The 27,252-nt window shown below is 42.0% G+C and overlaps 2 protein-coding genes across 6 annotated transcripts in view; both read left to right on the top strand.

Moving 5' to 3' along the window:
• Window positions 1-12,112, top strand: part of LOC103381085 (metabotropic glutamate receptor 1) — a 29,153-nt gene extending 17,041 nt beyond the window's left edge. For 2 of the 3 annotated variants that reach the window (XM_025056898.1, XM_008313281.3), the window contains 6 exons: window positions 1,447-1,682; window positions 3,208-3,454; window positions 3,993-4,158; window positions 5,054-5,180; window positions 6,704-7,637; window positions 9,658-12,112. In XM_025056898.1, coding sequence (XP_024912666.1) covers window positions 1,447-1,682; window positions 3,208-3,454; window positions 3,993-4,158; window positions 5,054-5,180; window positions 6,704-7,637; window positions 9,658-10,465 — 2,518 coding nt within the window. In that variant the 3' untranslated portion in view covers window positions 10,466-12,112. The remainder of the gene's footprint in view (window positions 1-1,446; window positions 1,683-3,207; window positions 3,455-3,992; window positions 4,159-5,053; window positions 5,181-6,703; window positions 7,638-9,657) is intronic. The other variant, XM_008313284.3, reaches the window with a different exon arrangement.
• A 145-nt stretch (window positions 12,113-12,257) lies between these two features.
• rab32a (RAB32a, member RAS oncogene family) lies at window positions 12,258-24,857 on the top strand. Of its 3 annotated transcripts, XM_008313296.3 has the most exons (6): window positions 12,258-12,446; window positions 12,539-12,759; window positions 19,856-20,133; window positions 21,527-23,627; window positions 24,397-24,612; window positions 24,818-24,857. In XM_008313296.3, the coding sequence occupies exons 1-4, from the start codon at window positions 12,382-12,384 to the stop codon at window positions 21,674-21,676; spliced, it is 714 nt and encodes a 237-aa protein (XP_008311518.1). In that variant the 5' UTR covers window positions 12,258-12,381; the 3' UTR covers window positions 21,677-23,627; window positions 24,397-24,612; window positions 24,818-24,857. The 3 variants fall into 3 exon arrangements, with proteins under 3 accessions (XP_008311518.1, XP_024912669.1, XP_008311517.3); XM_008313295.3 differs by lacking the exon at window positions 12,258-12,446 and having other exon boundaries at window positions 12,458-12,759; XM_025056901.1 differs by lacking the exons at window positions 24,397-24,612; window positions 24,818-24,857 and having other exon boundaries at window positions 21,527-23,902.
• The last annotated feature ends 2,395 nt before the right edge of the window (window positions 24,858-27,252 follow it).

Consider the following 27,252-nt stretch of genomic DNA (forward strand, 5'->3'; position numbering starts at 1 on the left):
GAGTCCTACGATGCCCTAATTGGTGTCGGCTGTCAATACCACAGGTTTTTTTAACGCAGCAAACCTTTAGTCAGAGAGACGCGCAGAGTGGAATAAATGTGTGAGCGGATTACATTCAGGGAAAAGAGGAAAATCCTGGTGCGGTGCTCTTCTATCCACTAGTTTGTTCTTCAGTATCCCCTTCAATCCTGTTCTCCATTAATCCTGCAGCCCACTGGCAGCCGCACGGCCGAATTAGCTGGTTGGTCTGAGACTCAGACACACACAGATACACGAAAAGAAGCAGACAAAGCAGGCGGAGATTGTGAAAAGCCCACAATTAGGGTTAAGGCAGTAAATTGCTGCAGTGGACTTCTGCGGTGTGGCTAACTTTGACTGTCCCTTCAGTGGGATCTCATTAGTCCACTGGGAGCAGCGCTGTTGTTCTTTGTGCTAATGCTCTTCTGTTGTGTTGCACTCTTGTTAAATGAGGACTCAAACACTGGGTCCTATTAAAACTCTGTCCTGTGTTCAGGTTTTAGTCTGACGTGGCAAACAGCCGGTTCATTCAGGAGTGTCCTGTAAGCTGCAAGTATTTATAAATACCCTAATTTCCAGACTATCGAGCGTACCCACTAAATTTAATATAAAAATAAATAATTTTGTACTCTATTGATCCTTTATTTGGGAAATTGTAGTGTTGGCAGCAGACATGCTGTTATCAGGCTCTCTCTAGCAAGCGCCAAGCATGTCGTTCCTCTGGGAATCGAACCCAGGACTATTCTAGCAAGCGCTAAGCATGTCGTTCCTCTGGGAATCGAACCCAGGACTCTCTGCTCTCTACAGACATGCTAATCGCTACACTATGGAACTGACCGGGAAAAAAATAATTGTACATGAACGCTACACTATGGAACCGACCGGGAAAAAAATAATTGTACATGAACTTCACTAGCCATAAATCAGCCGCATCATTGTTTAAGTATCAGGGTTCAAAGTGTGTGAGAAAAGTAGTGGATTATTGTCCAAAAACATACAGTATAATCCTGTCAAATGTTTGGCTTCCTTTCACTTCTTCTTCACCAAACCTGGGCTCAGTTAGTAACGAGTGTCACAGCTGTATTTTTTTATTTTCTTTTTTTCATTTTCTGCCCTTTAGAGAAAAGACACTTTTCTCAGACCGGTGTTGTTTGTGTATTAAATTATATGACAAAATGACAGGGTGATGGTGCGCAGGATAGTTATCAGCGACCTGTCAATCTTGGCCTGCAGTTAAAGGTTAATTCACGACAAGTACAAGTGTCATCTCTGTGTGGCTGCTCAGCACGCCGCACACACCGACAACGTCTCCGTGTCACTCACATCTTTTTTCTACGGCCTCTTACTGTTCCGTCTGCCATCGTTACATCATGGCCTCCTCCTCATTAGATAAATTATTGCTTCCCCTTCTGTCTCCCGCTCCTGCAGTGATGGATGGGCCGACCGTTACGAGGTGGTGGAAGGTTACGAGCAAGAAGCCGAGGGGGGAATCACCATGAAACTGCAGTCAGCGATTGTCAAGTCCTTTGACGACTACTACCTGAAGCTGCGTCTGGAGACCAACACCAGGAACCCCTGGTTTCCTGAGTTCTGGCAGTATCGCTTCCAGTGCCGCCTGCAAGGTCACCCCCAGGAGAACAAGAACTACAAGAAAGTCTGCAGAGGTGGGTGACAGTTTTTAAATGAAGTTCCCTTGTTGCTGTTAGTCAATAAAAAAAGTGATTTCATTCAAACCCTTGCTAATTCTGTTTTGGTGCAGTTCTCAGTGCCAGTAGATACTGACTGTGGTGCCGGAAAAGAATATTAACAACAGCTGTGAATTTGTCTGTCTTCTCCTCCACTGATATTTTTTTTTCCAATGTTGCTCTCAAAAAGGCGACCACGGTAAATCTGAAATTTTGACTTTAAAATATTTTTGAAAACTATTGGATCCAAGTTATATAGATATATACATAAAAAGATTGTTTTCATAATAAAATCAATTGATTCTCACATTCAAATTAAATAAATAAGTGGCTAATAAGTGGCTTATGGCAGCAGAACAGTCAGCGATGTTTTTTCTTTTCCTACGTCCTTTGTCTGACCGTTTTGTTCCAAAGACCTTGGAAGTGGTAAGTGAGTTTTCCTGCGCACCGCTGTAGTGATGACTCCCTTGACTCCTCTGAGACACAGAGTTTGACTGATGCTCTACGAAAAAGAAAAACACATCTCCACAAAAATCACAAAAATGTGATTTCATCAAATAGCTGCATGTGTTCAGTCAAAGTGAAGGGTGCATCCGTCAAATGTCCTTCTTGTCTAATCTGTGTGAGACAACAAAAAAAATAGCTTTTACCTTGGCACTGAGGAATGATTCACTGATCGCTGATACACCTTGAAAATTACTTCTTTTTTTTTGTTGCATGTGGGGTTTTTAAATTTTAAATGCACTGTCTAAAACACAAAAAATAATATGATTTATTATGAGGTTTGTGGAAGGATTCAAAAAAGGAAATGAAAACAGACACATTTTGTTGTTGGACTGTGTGACAGTGCCTTTAGATGTTTGACGGTGAAGTTCCACTCCATGTCTGCACACTTTCCCCAAACTTTGTTTTGTCTCCACAGCTGTTTGGGCTTATGGCATCACACTGTGATTTCTTTGTCATCACAAATGTTTTTTGCGAAACACATAGTTGGTACACTTCCTGAAAAATGATTGAATTAAATTACATGTTGGAATTTTATTCGTGAGTAAGTATGTTTTTTCCACTGACTCTTTTAGGAAAGGAGAAGAACAGAGGCGAATAAAACTTTCAAGTTAACTGGTAACAACAAGGTTTTTTTCTCAGACGCTCCATAGAGCTGGATAATACAAGGTCTCATTCTGTCAAATTAACGAAAGTGTTCCTTACTGTAGATAGAGACTACATTTGTCTCCTTGAAATGAAAGATTGGTGCTTAAAAACGAGACAAATGGCGGTCAGGAAAAACACGAAAATTAGTTTTCATTTTTGCCTCCGATACAAAGATTGAAGTGCATTTTAAGATAATGGATTTTAGAAAGTGTACCAATTTATTTGATTTATTTTTTTTTAATGCGTTTTACTTGCACAATGTAACATTTGTTGAATGTGTTTTACTTGCACAATGTAACATTTGTTTGCATTCAGAAAAGAATGAATTTTTTTTTAAATTTCTGTCTGTCAGGAAATGAAGCTCTGCAGGAGAACTACATGCAAGACAGTAAGATGGGCTTCGTCATCAACGCCATCTACGCCATGGCTCACGGCCTCCATGATATGCACCAGGAGTTGTGCCCCGACCAGACAGGGCTTTGTGAGGCCATGGACCCCATCGACGGCAGCAAGTTGCTGGACTACCTCTTAAAAGCATCCTTCCGAGGAGTCTCAGGGGAGGAGATTTATTTTGACGAGAACGGAGACACTCCAGGAAGGTAAGGATGATGAAGAACGGAGCAGGCGAGAGAGAATTTGTCTCAGCAGCTTGGTCTTATTCTGTGATTTTCTTTTATCTCTCCCCCCACTTTTCAACTCATTCACACGCACACATGTGCCAGTTCTGAGCTCAAAAGGATGTAATTAGTTTGGACTGGAACAGATTCAGTGGATTGTGGGCTGGCAGCCACGTTCATCCCTTCTCTGTACAGTAGACAGCGTCTGACAGTCAGAAAAACAGAGCCATGTCACTCTTGTGTCATCCAAATGTGTCAGATACGCCACTTTCTGCATCAAAGTGAGGCCACCGTGTGCACACACATGAGCTGTTGACGTCACAGCTGACAACCTTGTCAGCTGCGACTTTGGATAAGAGGAAGAAAAAAAAAGAAACGATTTTTCTAAGCTGTGGAATCATTATTTTTTAAATAAGCTGTCACTCTGACCCTCTTCTTATTCTGTAAATCTCCCCGTCCATCACTCTCCTCTAACGTTCAACTCTCTTCTACTTTTTCTGCCTCCGTCTTTTCCATGTAGGTACGACATCATGAATCTACAGATGGAGGAGGGTCGCTACGACTACCTAAATGTGGGCTCTTGGCATGAGGGCATCCTGAACATGGACGACAACAAGCTGTGGATGAACAGCAGCGAAATGGTCCGGTCGGTCTGCAGCGACCCCTGCTTTAAAGGACAGATCAAAGTAGGAATCCAAATCCTCGTTAAGATCAAATCCTCCGGTGTTTAATCAACTCTGCCAGTGTTCGTTCAGTCAGAGACGATCAACAAATCAATAGTCCTTTATAGAGGAGAATTGGTTTGGAGAACTTTAAAAAGTTCCAAAAATAATGTTAAAAAAAAACCCCAGAACAGTTAATTACACATTTTTTTAGTGATGAACGTTGATTATGCAGAGATGTTGCGTTTAAATAAATGCTGAATATCATGGTAAACTTGATTTAGTTTACCATGTAGTCAAACATGAGTGATTTTAAATAAATACATAATAAAATAAATAAAAAATAATAAAATTTTACTTTTTAGAGATTTTGAAATCAAAAATAGGTTAAAAAAAAAACCCAGAACAGTTAATTACACATTTTTTTAGAGATTTTGAAATCAAAAATAGTATTTGTAGTATCAAAAAAAATTTTGTAGTATTTTACTGTGCCGTTTAATCCACCTAGTACAGGAGACTCTGACACAACAGATCTTAAAAGTGGTATTGAGCCCTGTTGTTTATCCTGGGGCCAATATCCTCCGTCAGGCTGTTCACTGAAGTCACCCTGAGGGAGGATGCACACTCTGTGCTGGCTGTTCACTCTTCTCTCTCTATCTGCTTTGTTTCCCTGTCCTACTTATCAGCCTGCTTTACATATCACAGTGCTGGTAACAGCTCTCTAGCTGCAGAATGTAAATGAAACTGCCCTTGTTTTATCAACAGCGTGTCTGGAGCCCAAGATAGTGAAAAATTCAGCGACAAGGAATCGTAATCTTCAGAATCACCTCGGCGCTGTGTGTTGTGTTTATTCATGTGCTGTGTGAAAGTTTACTTTTGTGTCCATGACCCCAGTGTTGTTTGTTGTCGTTGTGTGCAGGTGATACGTAAGGGCGAGGTGAGCTGCTGTTGGATCTGCACCACCTGCAAAGACAACGAGATTGTCCAGGATGAGTTCACCTGCAAGGCATGTGAGCTGGGGTGGTGGCCTGACGACGACCTGGCAGGTAGGAGACAGAGATGTTCAAGCTACGTCCAGTATCAGTGTCCGTGCCTGTAACACCAGGTTTTCACCCATCGGTTTCTACCTAACTGCCCTGGTCAGGATATTTATTTCTTTGAGCAAGTTATACACACGTCTTCTGACGGTTCTCTTCTCCAACATCTCATTATCCCCCATCAGCTCGTTAATGCTTCACACCCTGACGCCTCCTTTTGCTCTCGTCTTTTATCTTTATTTGATCTTTGACCCCGCTCCGTTTAGAATTCTTCAATCGTCGCCAAACTTTCCACAAAAACTGACCCCGCTCACTTTCTTTGCTGCTCTTTGCTTATGGTGCGGCGATTGTTTTAGCAGTGATTTATTGACTTGAGCAGAGCTCCCAGGTGTGAAATCCCATTACAGCCACAGGAGGCCTTTCAGCAGTTTGTCAAGGTAGAAATTCTCCCTTTTACTCTCATCATATTTCCCAGCTGAAGGCGGTAACACAGGGAATTGGTAACATTTAAATGACAAAGATTAGTGTGCAGCCTCTGTAAGTTCACCGGTGTCAAATGAGGGAGACATTGTTGTTGTTTTTTTAAGGAAAATCCATGGACATTTCATGATGTTGCCATTTTCTGGGAGAACAGATCAAGCCGAGACAGGACGCTCAGAAAACAGACCCTTCTGGAGAAACCTTTATCTCAGAGTCCGACCAGTCAGCTGTACTCAGACCAGTGGTTCTCAAACTTCTTCTTTTCTACTCTGTACCACCATGATGACCAACATTAGAACACAGCAGCAGAGGCCTTCACTGTTAACTTCCACCACAGGAGAGATGTTTATACATGTTTATGAAGATGTTTATGTTTAAATGTTGTAATATTTGTGTATGGTATGTTTCAAATTTTTTCAATTGAAAATGTAAATATGAATTTTCCCCACGTACCACTAGAGAGTGCTCACGTACCACCGGTGGTACGGGTACCACAGTTTGAGAACCACTGACTTAGAGCATTTGGCATTCAGCTACATGTGGTCATCTTTTTTTTGGTGGAAGTTACTGGAACACTGTAATGTTCCAGTAGCTCTGAAAATCCTCAAAAATCATTACATTTATGGTTTGACAAGTCGGTGAGGAGAAGGCGAGGCAGACGTGTGTTTGTTAACGTCTTTCCTCACCAGTGGTGGCAGTGACTGTAATGCCATTAGCAGTGGTGTGAAATTTATGGACTGTTAATCCGGGGACCACCAACTTCCTCCTCGTGTTTTGGATAATAATTATGCAAATGCCACTTCTTCACATGAGGGTTGACACATGTCAGAGAGAAATCTGACAGTTTAACGTGGCATCATTTGACATGTGTGACTTCCCTCATCTGTGCTGCTCCACTTTTATATCCTAATTCGCTCGTTCCCTTTTTCTAATGTACTTTTCTTGCACGCATTAAAAAAAAAAAAATTTCCCATAGTTCCAAACTCACCAGACGTTTTGTCTCCTCTTCCAATGGAAAACTCACCAGACGTTTTGTCTCCTCTTTTTTCCAGGCTGTCAGCCCCTTCCTCTGAAGTACCTGGACTGGGCTGATGTAGAATCCATCGTGGCTGTGGTTTTCTCCTGTGTGGGGATCTTAATCACCTCCTTTGTCACCTTCGTGTTCATCCAGTACCGAGACACTCCTGTGGTGAAGTCATCCAGTCGAGAACTCTGCTACATCATCTTGGCAGGCATCTTCCTCGGCTATATCTGCCCGTTCACGCTAATTGCACGCCCCACAGTGATCTCCTGCTACCTGCAGCGGCTCTTTGTGGGCCTGTCGTCCGCCATGTGCTACTCCGCCCTGGTGACCAAAACCAACCGCATCGCTCGCATCCTGGCAGGAAGCAAGAAGAAGATCTGCACCAGGAAGCCTCGTTTCATGAGCGCCTGGGCCCAGGTGATCATCGCCTTCATGCTGATCAGCATGCAGTTGACTCTGGAGATCACACTCATCATTTTGGAGCCTCCGGAGCCCATCAAGTCCTACCCGAGCATACGTGAGGTCTACCTCATCTGTAATACCAGCAACATAGGCATGGTGGCACCACTGGGCTACAACGGCCTGCTCATCATGAGCTGCACCTACTATGCCTTCAAGACACGCAACGTCCCGGCCAACTTCAACGAGGCCAAATACATTGCCTTTACGATGTACACCACGTGCATCATCTGGCTGGCCTTCGTACCCATCTATTTTGGCTCCAACTACAAGATCATCACCACGTCCTTCTCCGTCAGCCTGAGTGTCACGGTGGCTCTGGGCTGCATGTTCACACCCAAGATGTACATTATCATCGCCAAACCTGAAAGGAACGTCCGAAGCGCCTTCACCACCTCGGACGTGGTGCGGATGCACGTCGGAGACGGCAAGTCTGCTCAGTGTGGAAGCAACAGCTTCCTGAACATGTTCCGCCGCAAAAAGCCCAGCTCTGGGAATGCCAAGTAAGTCACCTTTCACGTTGTGTCTGTTGATTAACTGTGCAGGGACTGAGCCAAAGTGTATTCAGAGATATTTTTAAAATCCTTTAAATAGTGTATTAATTAGACAAAGCAGTGCCATTTCAAGGGTGAAGCCACAAAAGTCGACCAAAAATACTTTCTCCTATTTGCTGTTTTATATTAGCCTGAGTAAATATGTCCTCATTAGTAATTAATTTTAATTTTTAAAATCAGATCATAGGATCTGAGCCGTGGTTTCATCCTCCAACGTTGGTACCAAAAGATCTGAGGTTTCATCCTCCAACGTTGGTACCAAAGTCTGTTTCATTTTAACTACCAGGAGCAGACAAAGGAATGAACCTCCAACTAAACTAGCACATAGATATTTTTAAAATCTTGATGATTTCAAATTAGGGTCGAGACTTGCAAATAACTTGTTTTGAGATTCCCAGCAGTGACACACCTTTGGAGAGGTGACTGAAGTACGAAGTGGGACAGAGTATGAGAGAGTGATCCCAACATGTTTATGTCTTGTCTCTCACCCCTGCTATGCAGCCTTTCTGGTCTTCTAACCCTTGAACCCTTTAAACCTGGGCTGTAATCTGTCTGTAGACTGTCAGGGCTGGTGAATGTTACGGCATGGGAGGTCACCCAGTGGTTTTTATGGAGCGCTGCATTGTCATCTGACATCGACTTGTTTTACTACCTTTACAGCCCAGGGATACATTGCTTGGCCATTTACATTATGTGCAAATAATCATAAAATAAAAATAAAATCAGTCAGCCAGCTCACCAGGCCCTTAGGGAGAGAATCAACAGAGTAGAAGTAGAGCAAACAGATGCAGAATAAAAAGTCAAAAAACTAAAAAACAAGATGAACCCAATGTTGATATTTTGGTGTTTTATGAGCAGTTTTTTAAAACTGATATGACTATAAGTATTTACCATTTAGTGAGTACATTAATTACACTATTTCTTTCCAGTAACCAAGGTTGTGAAGAACTATAGACATAAACAAATGAACACACACAATGCTGAACAAAACGTGCCTTGGTGAGGTGTCAGATCATCATCCTTTATCCAACAGAGATGTTAGCCTGTTATTGCTCGCATCATAACAGAACAAATCTCACAGTACGACTTCTGCTCCTGTCTTTGTCCCAAAATTGCAACACACTGAACTACAGTTCAACTACAAGTATATGAATGTTCAGGCCTGATGCCGTCACTGGGATTTTTATTATCGGTGCATCCCCACGTGATTGGTTTAGGTTTTACAAAATGAATTTGTAAACAGACAAAAATTTTGTGATTCTACATTCTTTTCTTTGAAACAGACAAAATGTTTGTGATTCTACATTCTTTTCTTTGATTGGTTTTCATTTTGAGCAGATTGATTACATCACAACTACCAACACAGACATTCAGACAGGGTGTAAACGTCACGTTTCTCTGTGGCGGACAGTAGGGACAGAACAGAAATGTCGTTGACAATGCAGTCACCCATGTGGGAGATCTGACGCCTACAGAAGCTGCTTTTAAGTGATTGGAATTTAACCTCACATTTAAGTTGTCTCAGCATGAAAACGTTCCCCTCCGAATGTCTCTAAACCGATAAACTGAGAGCCCAAGTCTCCTCTAACTCATTCTGTACTAAACCTTTATGTCTTCATACGAGTTATTCCACCAATAGAAAGTCTGACACGGTAAATGCATGTTTTCCATTTAGCCATGTTGTTAGCCACCAGGAAACGAGCTGAGAGCTGACTGTCTGAAGCATTTGAAGAATCATAATGATGTCTGCCACACATTATGAATTTAAAGCTCCTGGTTTTCTGTAAACCCTCTGATCGGGCTGTCAGTGTTAAGAAGGTTCAAAGTAGTTTTTTTTTTCACGTGCGTCTGAAATGTAGAGATGCTGCAGCTCGTCTGTGTTGTTTCTGTGGCAGTGTGTCAGTGCTGTTCTTGCCTCCTCCCCTCTGGTTTCTTGTGATAGTAACTTGGGTCTTTATCTCGTTCATAGTTCTAATGGCAAGTCTGTGTCATGGTCTGAATCAGGTCCACGACAACCTCCCAGGGGGGGGAATGTGTGGCACAGACTATCTGTGCATGTGAGGAAACAGGAAGCAGGCTTGAATCAGACGGCAGTCATCAGACCCCTAACTAACAACCCCGACCCCCACAGCTGCAAGCCCACCGGCTGTGACCATGGCACAGACCTGCATCACCCACAAGGACCGAGGACTGCTAAACCTTTGTACAGCCAGGTGGAGGAGGAGGACGATGAGGGCGATGTGCAGCGCCCCCTCTGGAATCCATCTCTCTCTGGACAGATGTCAAGGCTGGAGTCTGTTTTGGATAAGACCCCTTATCTGCCCTCCCACTTGAAGAGCCACACTACAGGGCACTTGCAGGGGGCTGCGGTGGACACACACAGCTCCCACGTCCCCACGATGAATGATCACACGCACCGCCTGGAGGCGAGCCCTGCCCTGGAGCCTTTGAGTGTGACACCCTCCGAGCTGCCCCTGGCCCCACCTGTGAGGGCACTTGAAGAACATGGATCTGAGGAGGAGGAACTAGACCTCTTACAGAGCTACATTTATAACGCCAGGGGGGAGGGGGAAGCGCAGGATGGTGAAATGGAGGATATAACTCAACACAAGACAACTCTGGAGGAGTCCTTCGCTCTCTCTCCTCCCTCCCCCTTCAGAGACTCGGTGTGTTCCAGCGACTCCCCCGGTTTGGAGTCGATGCTGGGCAGCCCTCCGAGCCCCGTGTTCACCTCCAACACGCTCCAGGACTTTGCACACAGCTCCTCAACACTGTGAGAGCAAAGCAGGCAGTGACGCAGGGGCTGTCAGCACGGTTGTCCATCACATGACATGCATTTGCACACACACACACACACAGACACACACACAAGCAAACATACGGCTACAGAACAGAAAATATTTACCTTTTAGTAACATTTTTAGCTCAATCATTCGCTGATTTTCTTCTGCCCGGCTTCTTCTTCTTCTTTTTTTTTTTTCTGAGGTGAGGGTTTTGCCAAACAGGAATCTTCCCATATGTGCTTTCCAAAGAAGGGCTGTCTTTAATGAGCCTTTCGGTAAAATGTAAAAACTGAGAACGTAGTGCTAAAACTAATCAGCTCTGATGCCAAAATGTTTGCGACGATAGCACAATAGTGAGGTTTTTAATAAGGGATGTAGCTGTGGTTTCTTAGTGACTGTGCCATGTTTTTGATCTGCAAAACAAAACAAAAAATACACATGTCCAGATATTAACAGTATGTGCACACACACACATACGCTGCACAAACTGGCTTTTTGCTTCTCTTTGCTGCTAGTGTGTACGCAGCAGTCGTAGCTACACTCAAAAAACAAAACAAAACAAAAAGACAAAGAAATTGTGATGATCACTCATTCTCCTCCTCATTGGACTCCACTTCAGTTTGATTCCTGTCTAAAACAGTAAGTAACAGTCAATGGTTGTTTGGATATTTCTCTTTGTACACGTTGCAAGGATTTCTCTACGTCGTCCCAATCACCTACTGGGATTTGCCAAAAAAAAAAAAAAGAGACTCAAGTGCTGTACAATAGGTGACATGAAAATGGCCGAAACAATCGACCAAAACACAAAAAGTGAAGTCATCTTCCTACGGCAGGCTAGCTTGATTGTAGTTGACGGCGATGTTGTTTATTCTGTACACACTCTTATGAGTCATAACCCTGACAACATCCTTTTTTATGAGCATGGGATGTGATTATTAGTGAGTTTGCTGTGTCATTGTAACGGACCACACAGTGCTTGTACGAGTTCTCGGTTTGTAATACTGTTGCGCCATCCTCTTGTTTTTACACACGGGTGGTGATGTTTGTAATACAGATAAATGTTTCTATCGCTAGAATGTCATCTTTAAAAAAAACAACAAAACAACGGAAAATCGAGTTTATACATTTTGGAGCCGTCTTCGGATACTTGTCAAGACGCTGTGTTTTTGTTTAGTACCTTTGAAGCTTACTTACAGGTCGACTGTACCTTCTTGAGATGATTTATTTGTAAGAGTAACTGATGATTAGTTAGTTATTGTATATAAGATGTTATATACATGTTTCTAATTTTGCTGAGAACTTATTCACTATCAACTACAGTAGTTTAAGTTTCTAACTTCTCTACCTGGATAACAAGGCTAAACAGTGCATAGTGCAATTGTATCGTATTTCCAAATGTTTTTAAGTCGATTATAGTGTTAAAGTTGTTTTATCTTGTGGAGAGAAAAAAAAATACAAGGGTGCCATTTGAGTGACAAGCCTTTATGTTTTCAGTTAGCTGAAAAAGCTTGGATTTAACAAAAAAAAAACTAAAATTATATTAAGAGAACTGGTTAATGTCTGAAAACAAGTTAGGCTGTTAGAGCAGAAACCAGAGAAGGTTAATGGGACTTTGAGAATTAAATGAGATTTGAATCTTAATGTCTGAGTTTTTGATTGAACCGTTTGTACTTTACATGCACTAAAAAAAAACATCCTGTTTATTTATTTACATTAATGTTCTGCTGTGGTGTCATTAAAACAGTAAGTAACCACGTGGACCTGACCATGAATGAACCAATCACAGGAGACGCATGTGAGGTTTCCGGGTCCATGTGACAAATCAGGTAGGTTTCAGCAAGAGGAGGAGGAGGAGGAGGAGGAGGAGGAGAGTCAGAGAACAAGGAGGAGGCAAATGCAATTTGTGTTGCATGTGGCCTGTGTTCCATCGACCAGCCCATTTTACAGCCGCAACCCCCTCCGTTTGCTTCCCCCAGTGAGTGAAAAAGCAGAAGTTATTGAAAGTTTGCAAAAGTTTTTTTTTTTTTTTTTAAATTATTATTATTATTTTTTGGGTCGGTGCGTCAGTGTCAGCATGGCTGGAGGCTCAGTGTCGGAGTGTAAGGAGTATTTATTCAAAGTGCTGGTCATCGGAGAGCTGGGCGTCGGGAAGACCAGCATCATCAAGCGGTACGTGCACCAGCTGTTCTCGCAGCACTACAGAGCCACGATCGGCGTCGACTTCGCACTCAAAGTGATCAACTGGGACAGCAAAACCCTGGTCCGCCTCCAGCTGTGGGACATTGCGGGTAAGGACGCGTTCACACGGCTTACGAAACGGAACCAGCAGCCAGATGATGGAAATGGAAAAAATGAATGAATTATGTTAAAAGTTTTTTTTTTTATCCAAAGTTTCCACCAGAAATGACAGAAAAGCTCATAATGTCTTTTTGTCTCTCCCACTTTATGCTCATGACAGCTCATAATTGCCAGAGGAATGTAGGTCACGTTGTTATTACCGTCAGGCGGCCCCTTCACCCCACCACCCCACCCACCCACCAAGTGGACTCACCACAATATTGCCCTAAAGTTCCCCGGGAGGGTGGCATAGTGGGGAAGTGGAGTGGAGAGTGTCTTACAGAGCGACAGACACCAGTTTGACACCTCTGTGGAAACTGATGGTCTGGAGTGGACTCTTCTATGGTGGTCACAATATGGTGTGGGTGGGGGTTTGATCCCAGAGACTGTCAGGGTTAAGTTCACTGTTCACTCTGAACTGACCATACCTGTGAGTCTGAGTCTGAGTCTGAGTGGCTGTTTGTCTCCGTATGTGACGGACGGTCCAACTGTCCAGGCCGTACTCCGCCCTGTGGTAGAAAAATAGATAGCGTGGATTGTATGGTGATTTAAGTCACATTTACATCAACTTGTATGTTCCTCATCAGCTCAGTAGGCAGAGTACGTGTGATTTTATTTGAAAAATATGATTTTAATTACTGATAATTCACCAACCTTTCGTCGATGGATTCAATTATTTCTGTATCGTTCCATTTCCTCACCGCTAACGTTTACATTTCTTACTCAAATGCTTGGTTTTTTAACTGGCTGTGGTGCCAATAATTTAAACCTAAACAAATTTACTCTTTTTTTTTCACCTTAATTTTCACCTTAATTAAATAAACTAAACACAACCTAAGTGTTATTATTCACATCTTTATTCTGATTTTACTCCTCAGAGCCTCAGAAATAAAGTTCTTCCTCATTAGGACTAGGCTTATATTCCCACTAGGATTAACATTTCTAAGACACACACACATAGACACACACACACACACGGAGCAATGCCAGCTTGTGCATTCCAGCAGCTTTAGTAATCAAGCTGGAGTGACAATCAGAGCAGTGTAAATAGAAGTTTCTCACACCGACAGCCTCCACTCACACTCACAATGTTTGTCATTTCCAGGCAGGAAAATATCACACTGCAAACAGGCAAATCTGAGACGGACGCAGGCTTAAAAAAAATGTCCCAAAAGGGAAAGTCGGCCAACAAATCAACCAGTGAAACTGGTGACGAATTAAAACAGAATACAGATGCAGCTTCAAAACAGTACAGAATTCAAGGGGTAATGTAAGGTGGGAGTGTGTGTGTGTGATGGCCATTATTTTATGTTTGTTTTTTTCAATTTCCACAAAATAGATTAGGCAACCGTGTTTGAGAAATCTCTTATTCATCGTTCAGTGGAACTCACTTGATCATCACAGATGATCTAGGATGTGAGGAGAGCCGGCCGTTCAAGGACCCGTGAAAATCTTCAGCCGTGCAACTTTGTCTTGTCATTTTACAGCATGTCTTCCCTCGGTCATGAGTTCGACTGCGCTGGCTGATCCCGAGTTTGCACGTGTGAGGGAACAGTAAAGGTAGTTAATGATTCTCCCAGAGAGTGTCGTTGTAGCAGAGGACCGTGATAAAAGGGTTTTGTCCTGGACATTTCATGGACATAAAAAGAATAGGGTTGAGGTCAGGGTCATGACCATTAAAAAACATTTCATGTAGTGAAATATATAGTTCTTACATTAGAAATGAGGTTTGTAGAACTCACTGGGTTCTTGATATAATTATTGTCCTTGATCTAAAAAGTGTTCTTAGAATGTTGGAGACAAAAGGTCCAGATTAGACTGTGAAATAGGTCCAGCTCTCAGCATTATGGTTGAAGACAGGTCTGTGTCAGCGGGAAAAAAAAATCTACCTTCTCGTGTGATCATCGACCTATTCTTCATGGTGTGTAAATTATGCAGCCCATTGTACTGATGATGTGCTGTGTGTCTCTGGCCTCGTCTAAAATACAGTACAGAACTGGACGTGGATCTGTCTGTGTTTCTGTCCTAAACAGATACTTATCAGCCGGCTGTCAATCAATATTTATTTGTCCAATTTGAAAGTCAAGTTCTTACATTTCTCTGATAAAACTTTTATTTTTCACTATGGAATTTTTTTCCAATCTAATCTCACGCGGTCCCTGAGCTGAATAGCTGCACATGGCCGTGACTGGGGATTATGTCCCAGTGACTTAGCACTGGAATTTTACAATATTTCTGCACGTGCAGACTGAACGGAATTTCTTGTGATCCTAATCTTGGACCATGGTTTGACCACGGACCGTAGATCTTCCTTCTCTTTCCATCAAATGGACCTCGTACTCTGGGACAGATCTGGACAGATGTCTAGAAGACAGACTTCTGTTTTTATATTTATTCCATCACTTAAAGCAGTGGTTCTCAGTTATTTTCTGTCATGCCCCCTTTGGAGACAAATGTTTTCCCACCCCTCCCCCTGACCCACACCACCGCAAATTGCAATACTATTGAGAACCTGATAACATGTATATTTTTATCTGTACAAACCACTGTTTGAGTTGCTGCCACCTAGTGACTGGAGGCTTGTTATCATTCAAGTATTACAGCAGTGGTACACTTATGTCCCGCGTTCCATTGGAAACCCCTCACACACACCCCCGGCACTCGGAGGGGGCCCGCCCCACTGTTTGAGAAGTACTGATTTGAGGCACTGACAGCAGAGGGGTGGACAGTTGGCTGTTTGGGGGTGGGAGGCTGCTCTCCCTAAACAACTTGCACGTCTGTCAAGAACTGACTGGCAACGAGGGCTACGTGTTCCCCGGCCATCACTCACCAAGCAGGGGCACTTGTGTGTGAGCTCCAAGGGAAGGCCGTCTCTGTGTCACCCACCTGCGAGGGTAAATAAATCACTGCTGTAAACACACTCCTCGACGGGCTGATATCATTCAAAGAGACAGAGGAACACACTTGTCCATATGGGGTCAGCAGAGCCGTGTCGGTGCCGTCGCTCTAACCATTAGGAAAGTTTGACACATACGAACCCTCATTTATTACACCTACAGCAGGGCCCGGCCTGTGGACACGGGGGTATAAAGAAGGTAATGAAAGGCGTGGGTGTGAAGGAGTGAAAGTTGGAGGTTTATATTTGTCACGTCTTTAAAGGCAGTCATTAAGCCACTTAATCATGCAGGAGAGGAGGTGGAATTATCTTCCTGGAAGCACGGCTGAGGGAACTTCACAGTTTTACCAACCTTGCTAATGATTACAGCCTGCGGGGCTTGATAGTAATCAGAGGTCTGTACAAGATGGGGGCACCATGGGAGACTTTCTTAAGCTGGTCGCTTCCCCTCCTTCCTCCTTCCTCCTTCCTCCTTCCCTTCTTCGGTGGATTTCTCTAAACCAGCAGACAGGATGATTATTACCACTGTGGAATAGCGTTTTAAAAACAGCAAACACCTTGTACAGATAAAGACCCGGGGTTCACCTTAGTGCCATAGAGGAAGTGATGGTTTAACAGTCAGAGTTGCTTCAGGAAAAAAAAAAAAGCCGAAATTAACTGTTGCAGTGCCATACACCCTGGTTTCTGTAGTTGTAGTTGTCGTTCTGAAGACGTTTCCACCTGAAATAATGAACTATGCGTTTGCACTGGAGTGTCAAAATACAATTTTGTGAGTTAATATATATAAATATATATATATAGGTCTGGGTATATATGTCAAAATAAACATTTACATATGAAATGGTTGTAAAAATAAACATTTACATATGAAATGGTTATATGTCCATATATAGTTATATGCATACATATATTAATTTAGTTTTATATAAATAGTTATTTTTATGCAATACAAATATATAATTTTACCTGTGTTTGGATATGTATATATGGAAGCATCTTTGGGTTTGTAACATGGTGCCCTCCAATCGAATATAGGTTTGTTTTTTGTGTTTTTTGTGTGTCGCAAGTTTAAACAAGTACTCATGAGTATTACAGTTTTTGGATTATTTCTTGAGCATTAAACCGAGGCTGTATGTTTTCAGCCCCTGGAGCTCAACTAAAGGGTAACGGGGGTAATACCTCTTAAAGGTGGGGGATTTTCCCCCCGGTTCACTCCCATTGCTGAAGGCTACAGCTGGTCACTTCTCACATGGTGCTGAGCAAAATGCAAACGTGTTGGTCATGTGTTGCTCACACTGTTAAAAAAACTCACACTACCGCCATAGTTATTGAGCCTGACCTTATCTTTTGTTATTTTAGTATTTTAGTGTTGTCTGAAGGGCAACAGGGAGAGACAGAGTCTGCTGCTGCTGCTGCTGCTGCTGCTGCCTTGTCTGGCTTGGACAGTTGCTATGGTAACACACCCACAAGATAGCAGTACGTACGACCGTAGAGAAACCGGGGTTGCTAAGGCTATGGATAATGATGAGACTTTGCTTTTCTTATAGATATCTCCCACACAACAAAACAGAGATGATACAGTGGCTGTTACTGAACTGGCTGGGTTTTTTTCATCTGCCGATGTTGAAACAGAACAATTCCCATGTTCATAGGCAGGGAGTCTAATTCTGCTTCATGTCTCGCTCTGGTATTCATCAGCGCAGTAACTCAGCGAAAATGCCCTTGCCCAGAGCCTTTGAAAATCCTCAGTCGTTCCACGCTCTCTGGTGTTTGGACAGATTCACACTTTCTGTGGAGTTTGTCAGATGTTAACTTCTGTGAGGTTTGCTGCTTCTTCCTCGACTGTGGTCCCTTCTGGGCGCCTTTTGTGGTGTTGTTGTGTAAATGCTCTGTTGTTAACGCAGCCCGTTCCCTTCTTTGTCCTAATGCTGATTAGATCATTACTGTGTCACAGTTTTGGAGGTAAACGTTTTGTAAAGAGACCAAAGGCAAGATGCAGCACAAAACCATGCGTCACACAGACAGAGCTGCACCTCTCTCCTGCTAACATATTATCTAATTAGACACGTTTATTTTTTTTTTCCGGCCCCGATCATATCTCTACATAATTACATGTCAAACAGATAAGGTTATTTTGCATGTACACATTTTTATGCATCTGAAAAGTAATTTATTTGATCCTGAAACACGGAAGGCTTGGATTCATTCATGTATTAGGCAGTGATCGTTCAGTGACTGTGAGATCAGGTGGTTTCACATTGGTATGTGTTAAGAACACAGTCCTATTGTTTTTTTAGTCCCATAGATTTGCCTGGTGTCCACTCACATGATGGCAGCAGTCAGTGTAGTCAGATTTACTGAGAAAACATCCATTACAGAGAATTGACACATTATATGATCTGATGTGAAAAATGAATGTTGTCGAAGGCCGCACGTTAATCATCGGGTCATGAGACAGTGGAAAGGTCACGTGTCATTGGATTTTCCCTCATCTGATGTCAGCCAAACCTCAACATGTTATCAATACCTCATATGACTCCTTACTTACTACAGTAATAAGGCACGTGCACGTGAAAGTGTGTGCACACGTGCTGTTGCTCTCATCTGGGTGGTATTGATTGATAAAGTCATTTAACTTGAGCCTTTTCCTTTAATTCTGGGACCGTTAACCTATGACCCCCCCGCCTCCCCCCCGTCTGGCTCTGCTTACGAATCGACCTACGGTAGCAGGTAGAAGTGGACGAGTCAGAAAATCAGTGTAGTGAATCCAAACAATGATGAGCTGTCAGTGATACAAATAAATGATGTGATGTGATTTCCCATCAACACCACGCCATTCACTAAACAAATGGTGTCAAATATAGTGAGAGTGACAGTAATGCTACGGTGTTAGCATTTACAGCACTATGACCAGGTGTTTTGATCAAATGCTAATAACAGAACAGAACAGAACAGAACTGTTTCTGTCTATTAAAATACTTCTACGTTGGTGACATGGTGTCAATCTAACTTCATAGAACTACAGCCTGTGACCAATGAGACGCTGAACCGACGTGAGAAAAATGCATGAAAAGTTGTTGCTGATTATCAGGTCTCTGGATCAGCACATTTTTGAGGAGGTAGTACTGGGCTTAGTACCGATACCAGCATCAGCATCCCTACACACACACACACACAAGTCATTTCTTGGACTAAGTTGGTTAATAGACTTCCTCTCAGCCACCGAGCAGCCTGTCATTCCCTCGAGCACAAAGATATTTCGATAATGGATTTTTATTTCTTTAGCGTACATCTGTTTTTTTTCTCAAACTATAGCATGTATGAGAAGGAGCAGGACCGGCAATTAAAGCCTTATTTCTGTCCATCTCCTCTTTATCCCACTGTGCCGTGTCTCTGGTGACTTTACCTGGGGTTACAGCAGCTAAAATTAGCCTCTCAATTATGAGCAATTACCGTCAGGCCTGTGGGCCCCACAGTGTGTTCACTCACACTCACACTCACACTGCGCCACACCAGTCGACCGGTGTGGCGCAGTGCAAAGCAGACAGGGAGATATCGTCTGTTCACACTTCCTAAAACCGTTTCCTGCAGCATTGTGCATGGACTGCGTCTCAAAGCGTGTACTGTAAGCATACTTGTACTTCATTTAGAGACTTGGGAGAAAGTCATGGACAAATCTGTCCCAATGGTTTTCCAACAGCCTTCAGAGCTGCTCCGGAACATTTAAAATAGAATCAGAAAATATCTGAAATGACAAAAATAAAAAATACAGAACACACTAACGTTAAGACAAGACAACACAGAGTGTGAAGTAAAGGTCAGAACTAGAAGTCCTGCATGTTCTGTGGGCTGTGTGTATTCACACAAGAAAGACACCTGAAAGTACTCCAGTAACTGAATAGATGATATGAAAGTCAAAACAGGAAGTGGATGTGTCAATTGTGCAACGACGTGTGGTGTGAGACAGAAATGGATGTTGGTTAAAGCTAACTGATTTTTTTCATCATTTGTGTCTTAGGAAGGATATTTAATCTCTCTGATAATTCAAACGTACTCAAGAGAAATTCATGTTGTCTTAGGACCAGACATTTGGTTTCAAGTGCTCTGATTGGCTACAAACGTTCCACTGACATGTTCTCCCATCCACCCAGGTCAAGAACGATTTGGGAACATGACGCGGGTGTACTACAAGGAGGCCGTAGGGGCGTTTGTGGTGTTTGACGTGACGAGGGTCTCCACATTTGAAGCCGTCTCCAAGTGGAAGCACGACCTGGACAGTAAGGTGAAGCTGGCCAATGGCAGCCCCATCCCTTCTGTGCTGCTGGCCAATAAATGTGACCAAAAGAAAGACAACTCCAACAACACAACCCTAATGGACAATTTCTGCAAGGAGACTGGTTTCTTGGGCTGGTTTGAAACCTCGGCCAAGGTGAGAAATCTCCACAAACCACAAGTTATTTTTTCCTTCAACATTGTCCTACCTATTTTGATGCACAAACCTCTGAAGACCTTCATCTACTGCAGCGGTGACGGATGGCTGCACATCACCGCTGGTTTGATATGGTCTCAGTTGACACTGATTGATGTTGAAGCCCAGAGCTGTGAGGGGTCAAAAGGTCGAGGCTATAGGAGATAATACAATAATTCTGTGGCGTTCGTGTCACAGGCTTTGATGTTATATCAGACATCAGAGATTTATATTTTAAATGTAAGTTTTAAGCAGGTACATACAATTTATAAATGCACTGGGGTATTTGTTCATCCCTCATGGCTCTGTGTGGGCAAACTGGCTGCTGGACCTTTGAAGTTCATTAATGACCCCCCTCCCCCACCCCTCAGCCCCTCCAGAGTTTACTTCATTTCCTACATACTTTAAAATAACCCTCAGGCTCCACAGCTGCGTCATGTGCTCTGTCATGTGAGTCCCATTTCCTGTCTGAGATTACAACAAGCATTGTTGTTGTTTTGTGTGCCCCCCCCACACACAAGTGGTAACGGTGTTGAACTCCCCCCACAGCACCTTGTGATTGGAATTCTGACTTTCTGTTCAGTTTAAAATGACAGAAACTTCAGTTTTCCCTTCAAGTCACACACGTGGATTTAACACAATCGTGTCATTGTGTTTATCAGTGGTTTGTAACTGGCTGAGACGTAGCCTGTTACAACCGTGACTGGAGCAGGAACCACAGATGGGTCCCAGTGGTGTTATTGGATAAACATGGTTCCAGGATATTTCACGAGTCGAGTATCTGAGGTTGCAAGGTTGAAAATGCGTGAGAAATTGCAAGAGCATCTTTACCATCTTTACCACCATCTCATCCATTCAGGATTGTGTAAACGTCAAACAAGTGTTTTACTTTAGGTTAAAGAACATATTTCACAGGGATAAAGAAATGGAATATGAAAAGTTGGTAAAATATTTCACGTATGGGGAAAAAACCTTGTGGGGAATAAAGACATAAATACGTACGAAAAAACCTTGTGGGGAATAAAGACATTTTTTGTTTTGATTTGAACAAAATGTAAAGTACAAAAAAATGATCCTGGAATTTCCTGGAAAATTCTGGCCTCATAAAAAGAAAGTGAGAAATAGGACTTTATTTGAATCAGCACTTCCTGAAAGCGGAGCCACATGACTGACTGTTCTTGACACTCTCAGAAGAACACTGTCAGGTGTTTGTTTGTTAAGAAGAGTCCACACCAGTTCAGACTGGTTTAATTAGGAATGTAGTGGATTTCAGGGCGTTGTAATGATTATTTAACACCACGTCTGTGATAGACTGATCCTCGGACACATTGATTCAAATAGTTTTACTCTGCAGGACAACATCAACGTGGACGAGGCGGCACGTTTCCTGGTGGAGAACATCTTGGCTAACGACAAAGGTCTGTTGTACGAGGAGAGCAACGGAGATCGGGTCAAACTGGAGCAAGAGACTGTGGTGGCCGAGAGCAAGTCGGGCTGCTGCTAACACTCGGTCTGTTCACAGTAGCCACCAGCTTCTGTCTGACAGGGTCCACTGCCGGTTCTCAACCTGTGGCCCTCGGGTCTCTCTATTCCAGCCTCTCAGAAGGAGTAGGGAATTCTGGGTCATAGCAGCTCACAGAACTTCTCCTCTCTGCTCCACTGCCTGTTTCACCCTCACTCCTCTGTATCTCTCTCTAGGGCAGAGCAGCGACCAATTTTATTGAATTTTGGTCAATGCCTTTTTTTTGCTGTTCTAATAGAATCTTCATTGTTGTTTTTGTGACCTTACACTATCCCTCGATTGTGCGTCACATCACCTGTTAGTGCTCTTCATGCCCTCTGGATCCCTGCATTGTAGCAGTCTCTATGCTACTGAATCAAAACAAAACACTCGAGCCAGTCTGAAGCCTTTCAGCGGTAATAACAGAGGCAATGCTGCCACTTAATCACTTACCTACATTTACATCTGCGCAAAAATAGCACCACAACAATAACACTGCCTTTCATATTTTAATCCAAAGTCTGGGCTACATTTTTTTACTGACACAGATGAACATAAAAGTATTAAGTTGAAAACATTATCTCAGTGTTCACCAAGGCAACATCTAGATGTTGAGTCATTCATTATACACAGACGTCACATGTTGACGATCATGTTTGGACGGTCTATGTTCAGTGTTCCGATGCCAAGGACGGTCTTTTATCATGACGACAACATGTGGAATAAATAAGCGTTTTAACAGGTTCGTGTAGTGTTCTAGTGTTAGACTGTCTGATCCCTGTGTAATTTATTTTATAACAATGCAGCCTGTCTCCAATTATACAGTTGTTCTTGAAACCGGCAAATATATAAAAACAAAAACAAAAAAAACTCAGTTGAACTGGATTATTTCATGCACATCATGTACAGTAAGGGTTCGTTCCTGTGTTTGGGTCCAACTAGAAGGACTTGGTTTAAAAAGTGCCTGTAAAATGATGACAATCCACCTGGAAAGTTGGCATTACAACAGAAAGGCTGACATTGTTGTTATTGTAAAATGACATTGTTTTGTTTCGTTTTTTTGTGTTTTTTTTTTTTAGGTAATGTGGTCAATCAAAAATAAAGTATATACAGTATTACTGTCCAATGGCCTTAGTGAGGCTCCTACATCAGTTTGATTTGTACTTCCACTACCCCATTGTTAACAGCGCAGATTAATAACAAAACAAAAACTAGAGAATGACAATAATGAGGGAATTTGTCTTCATTTCATTTCATCTTTTTTTTTGTTTGTTTTGTCAATGTATGGGAAATAACTAGTGTGTGTGAAAAACATGTATGAAAAAAAAGGGTATTTCAGAGTAACATTACAACAAAGGTCACTGGATACAGTTCTACATGTAAGAGTTGAAAACCATGTCTGCTGGAGAGAGAGATCCTCGTGACTCCACTTTAGGGAACAGTGTGTGATAGTCATCAGAGACTTCACTCTCCTACAGTACTCTGCACCACACCCTTCACTGTCTTCACTGAAGCACTGATGCAAAAGCAGGAAGTCTTCTTGACCCCTCATGGTCATGAACGGTAACATCTAGATAAATTCTTCAGTATTTTTCTCTTCCATTTGCTCCATTGTATAAAATCCAGTGTCCACACAGGAATAATCTCTTACTCTTTCTTCTGCGCTGTTGTTTGATGGTCACGTGATTATGTTCTTGTGATCTCTTCTGTCAGACTACACAGGGTTGTGTGCATTCCTAGCTTATACTTCCTGGAAATTCACAGAGAGAAATGCTAAATAGAAATATCAAAGACACATTCTCTATCAAAGACTTGAAAGATCCAGGGCAAAATTAATGTACAAAATACATCAATACAAAACAAAAACACAACATGTAACTGCATGTCTAACAGTGATGCACAGCTTCTACCAGCAAGCGTATATGGAGTTTGTGACACTAATAGCAGCACTACAGTGAGTACCTGCAAATCAATGGGCGTCAGTGTTGTACACTTTCTTGTTTTATTTTATTTTATTTTATTTTTTTTACACCAAATGGTGTTACAATCCTGCTTTTCTGAGGGTCACATGTTCATCACATGGTTCTACATAATGCAGTTAAATACGGTTCATGCAATTTCATGAAAGGTATTTGTGACCCAATTTTTGCAGTGATAAAGCATTTTCACATGATACAGAGTGGTTGGGGACAAAATTATTGGCTCTAAAATAAAATATTCACTCATGTAGAACAGTTTCCTGCTTATTTTGTAACAAAGCAATACAAAAACACCAACTTCTACACCATTTTACTTATTAGAGATATTTTAAATTTTGTATTCTGAAGCCAAGTAAAAATATGTGAAATTTAAACGTGACAACCTTCAGAAATGAACAATTCTTAAAAGTCTAGGCCACGAGCTATGTCACTTCCGCAAGCACTAAGTTTGTTTCCGGCTGACTTCCGGGATTTTACTTTCGCATCGGCACTTGTAAGGGTTCGTTTCCGGCTGACTTCCGGGATACTTTCGCATCGGCACTTGTAAGGGTTTGTTATGGCTTATCAAAGGTTTCTCACTATGCAGAGCCGTACGTAAATCACTCATAAAAATATCATATGTAATTATTAAAATTAAATTTTTTTTATTTTATTTACAAAAATGATTTTCCTTCCTCCTTGTTTTGACATAAATATTTTTTTATTTACAAAAGTGATTTTCCTTCCTCCTTGTTTTGACATTAGATGACTCTTCATGCTCAAGCCCCACCCCGTTGCCCAGCAACACTCAAACTTTAAGAAGCAGAGACCGGATCGAACGAAAGATACTGGACGGGTAAATTTCTGGACACTTTTTGTTTTATCGTGTGGACCAGGTACAATGTCCAAATCACAAGCAAAGAAAAAGGAGTCGTCATCTTCCTCCTCCAGCAAAGTGTCAGTGTCCGGCAGAAACACGGCGTGAGTCTCAGTTTCTAATTACTATTATCAACACCTGCTGCTGCTTCCTGTCAAAATAAGGCGTTAAACTGTGAAGTGACAGCAGGTTTCAAATTCTAACTTACCTCTACTCTTTCAAAGGACGAATTGTTTAAACGGGTTTCTTAAAAACTGAAGAGAAGAACGAAAAATAAGGGATTTTGCTCAATGTGTGACTTAATTTCAGAACAACATCTCAGGTAAATTCTTCTGAAAACATCGGAGGAGCTTTGCAGAAATGTAGACCGCCTATCTGGCCTGAGTGGAACGAAGCAGAGTTAAACAAAGAGAAATGGGACATTAAGGTGAGTTCGGATATTACATCAAAAAACACAACAACAAATCAGTGCGAGGTAACCACTGTGTCCAGGATAAATATTGTAATATTTCTAATATTTCTTGAATCGTTAGCCATATTTTGAAGATCCGGAGGGAAGGATTCCGCTTCCTCCATCTTTAAAAGTGCACTCTTGGAAACGTCCGACTGAATTTATCGGAAAAACGGTAACTTTCACGCCAAGATGGCGACAGTGTTTCTTCTCTCCAGACAAAACATAACATATGTCACCACTGTGTTGTAAACCACAATTTACAGTGTAACCAAATCAATAAATGAATTAATACCTATGTAATGTGTATATACAAAAGCAAATTCAGAATGTATCGTTATTAGCTAAATAAGTCGATTTATTAAAAACTTTTGTACTATTTTTTTCACATTAACCCATAGCGTTGTAGACAAAATATGGTAATTCATATTATAATTCAAAATTGACTAGCTTAAAGGAAAATCCTATAATCTTTTAAATTAATAGGTTAATTAACTAATAGGCTGCTGTGGCTGTATTTATTAGTAGTCCAACTTCTTTGCCACATGGTGTGAAATGTACTTACAAGTAAATGTTCTCTCTTGTCACCTCCAGTAAAGTTTTAATTGCCCCCCCACCACACCCACCCACATGCAGTATTTAGAAATTACCAGAAGCTTTTTGCTTTTTTAATTAGTCCTCGTCAGGTCAGGCACTGACTTTTCACTTTAAATGTCAGAGCCTTTTTTTTTCTCATTAATTTCATACAAGATGAACACAGGTCAATTAAAGGCAATCAGCTTTTCATTTGTAGGTTTAACTTCAGGGTTTGACTGTTAGTTGTTGGTTCAATAGGAAATTGTAACATTGATTTTGACCTCTGACCTCTAAGACTATTTGTTGCATTCTAAATATCCAGAGCTTTTGAGATTTTGTCCCTTCATGGCCCTAATGCATTGCATATATTCTTTTTAGCCACCTGTGGTTGTTGGAAATGACCCGTTCTTTGACTTGATCTCCCCAAATGATCATCTCACCTGCATTGAGGTAGGATTTTCTCTATTTCTCTAAAATTCACAATTTTCACCTGCTCCAGTTCGACTCCACAGCTGAAACTTTTACCCGTTTTTCCCCTCTGATCACTGATCATTAGATGATGAGGTGGATCATCAGTGAAATCTGTATTGTTTGGACGCTGTATCACAATGGGTCTGCAGAGCAAGACGGCTGGAAACCTTGGGAGCACATCTACTCGCTGTGTAAAGCCGCGAAAGGTCACGTACCGCTCTACAACCAGTTTGGAAAGTACGTGGTGCGGCTCTACTGGTTGGTAAGCCTCACGATAGTACATGCAAATACTACAAAAAAAATTTTAACATCACATTTTCAATAAAATCTTTTAGACAGCGAGGTTGGTTGAAAACAGTTCACATCAATAAAAACATACTACTTAAGTACTTTGCCCGATTAAAGTTGTAATTGTATTACAAAATACAAATTTTACTTTAAAGTACAAACAATGAATGCATTTGAAGTTTCAAAGAATTTGTTTCTTGGTTTATATTGACCAGCATGCAGCAGGTCAGGAGTTATTTGCTGGTACTGCTCCTTGAGGATTAGTACTACGACCACTGTAGAAATACTGTCTTCATCCATTGCCTGGTGAATCCACCTGATCAATGAGCAGTGCGTTTCATCCTCAGAGAGAAGGTCTTTCACTGCACTGAAAAAAAAACAACAACAATTTTTCAAATGTAATAAATGTGTCACTCTGTGTGAAGGACATTTAGCTTTTTTCCCATCTTTCCAAAATTGAGGTCGACTGAAAAAGAGACACGGCTAAAAGTGAAACACACTGACTCCTTGCCTCCTTGACAAACAGCCATGACACGATTGCAGGCATCTGTCCCCGTGCCAACCAGAGCACACTAACAGATGGTTGTGGATATAGTGTGAAGCACCCAACCCCCAGTTCTTGTTCTGGTTTCCTGGCCTGTTTCACTCACAGGCTCACCAACATTTCTTCACTGTCTGATCCTTCCTTCCTCCACTCGTACAAATATGCACCACTTTTCCTTTAATCCACCCTCACTCTTCTTCTGTCTCTATCCTGTGTCTTTGCCCACTTGCATCATTTTGCCCTGTCATCTATGGGCATGTCAGACTTGTTCCTCAGGGCGATGGGTTGACAAGACAATGGAATAATGTGCAGGAATAACCGCATCTTTTTTTCCCCCCTTGTCCACTATTGTCTGTGTTTATCCTCACTGACAACAGAGGTGCAGCTGTGGAGAGTCGGTGGGATTGTCACCTG

This window comes from Cynoglossus semilaevis, chromosome 7 (genome assembly GCF_000523025.1).
Source record: "Cynoglossus semilaevis isolate Cse_v1.0 chromosome 7, Cse_v1.0, whole genome shotgun sequence".
NCBI classification, from domain to species: Eukaryota; Metazoa; Chordata; class Actinopteri; order Pleuronectiformes; family Cynoglossidae; genus Cynoglossus; species Cynoglossus semilaevis.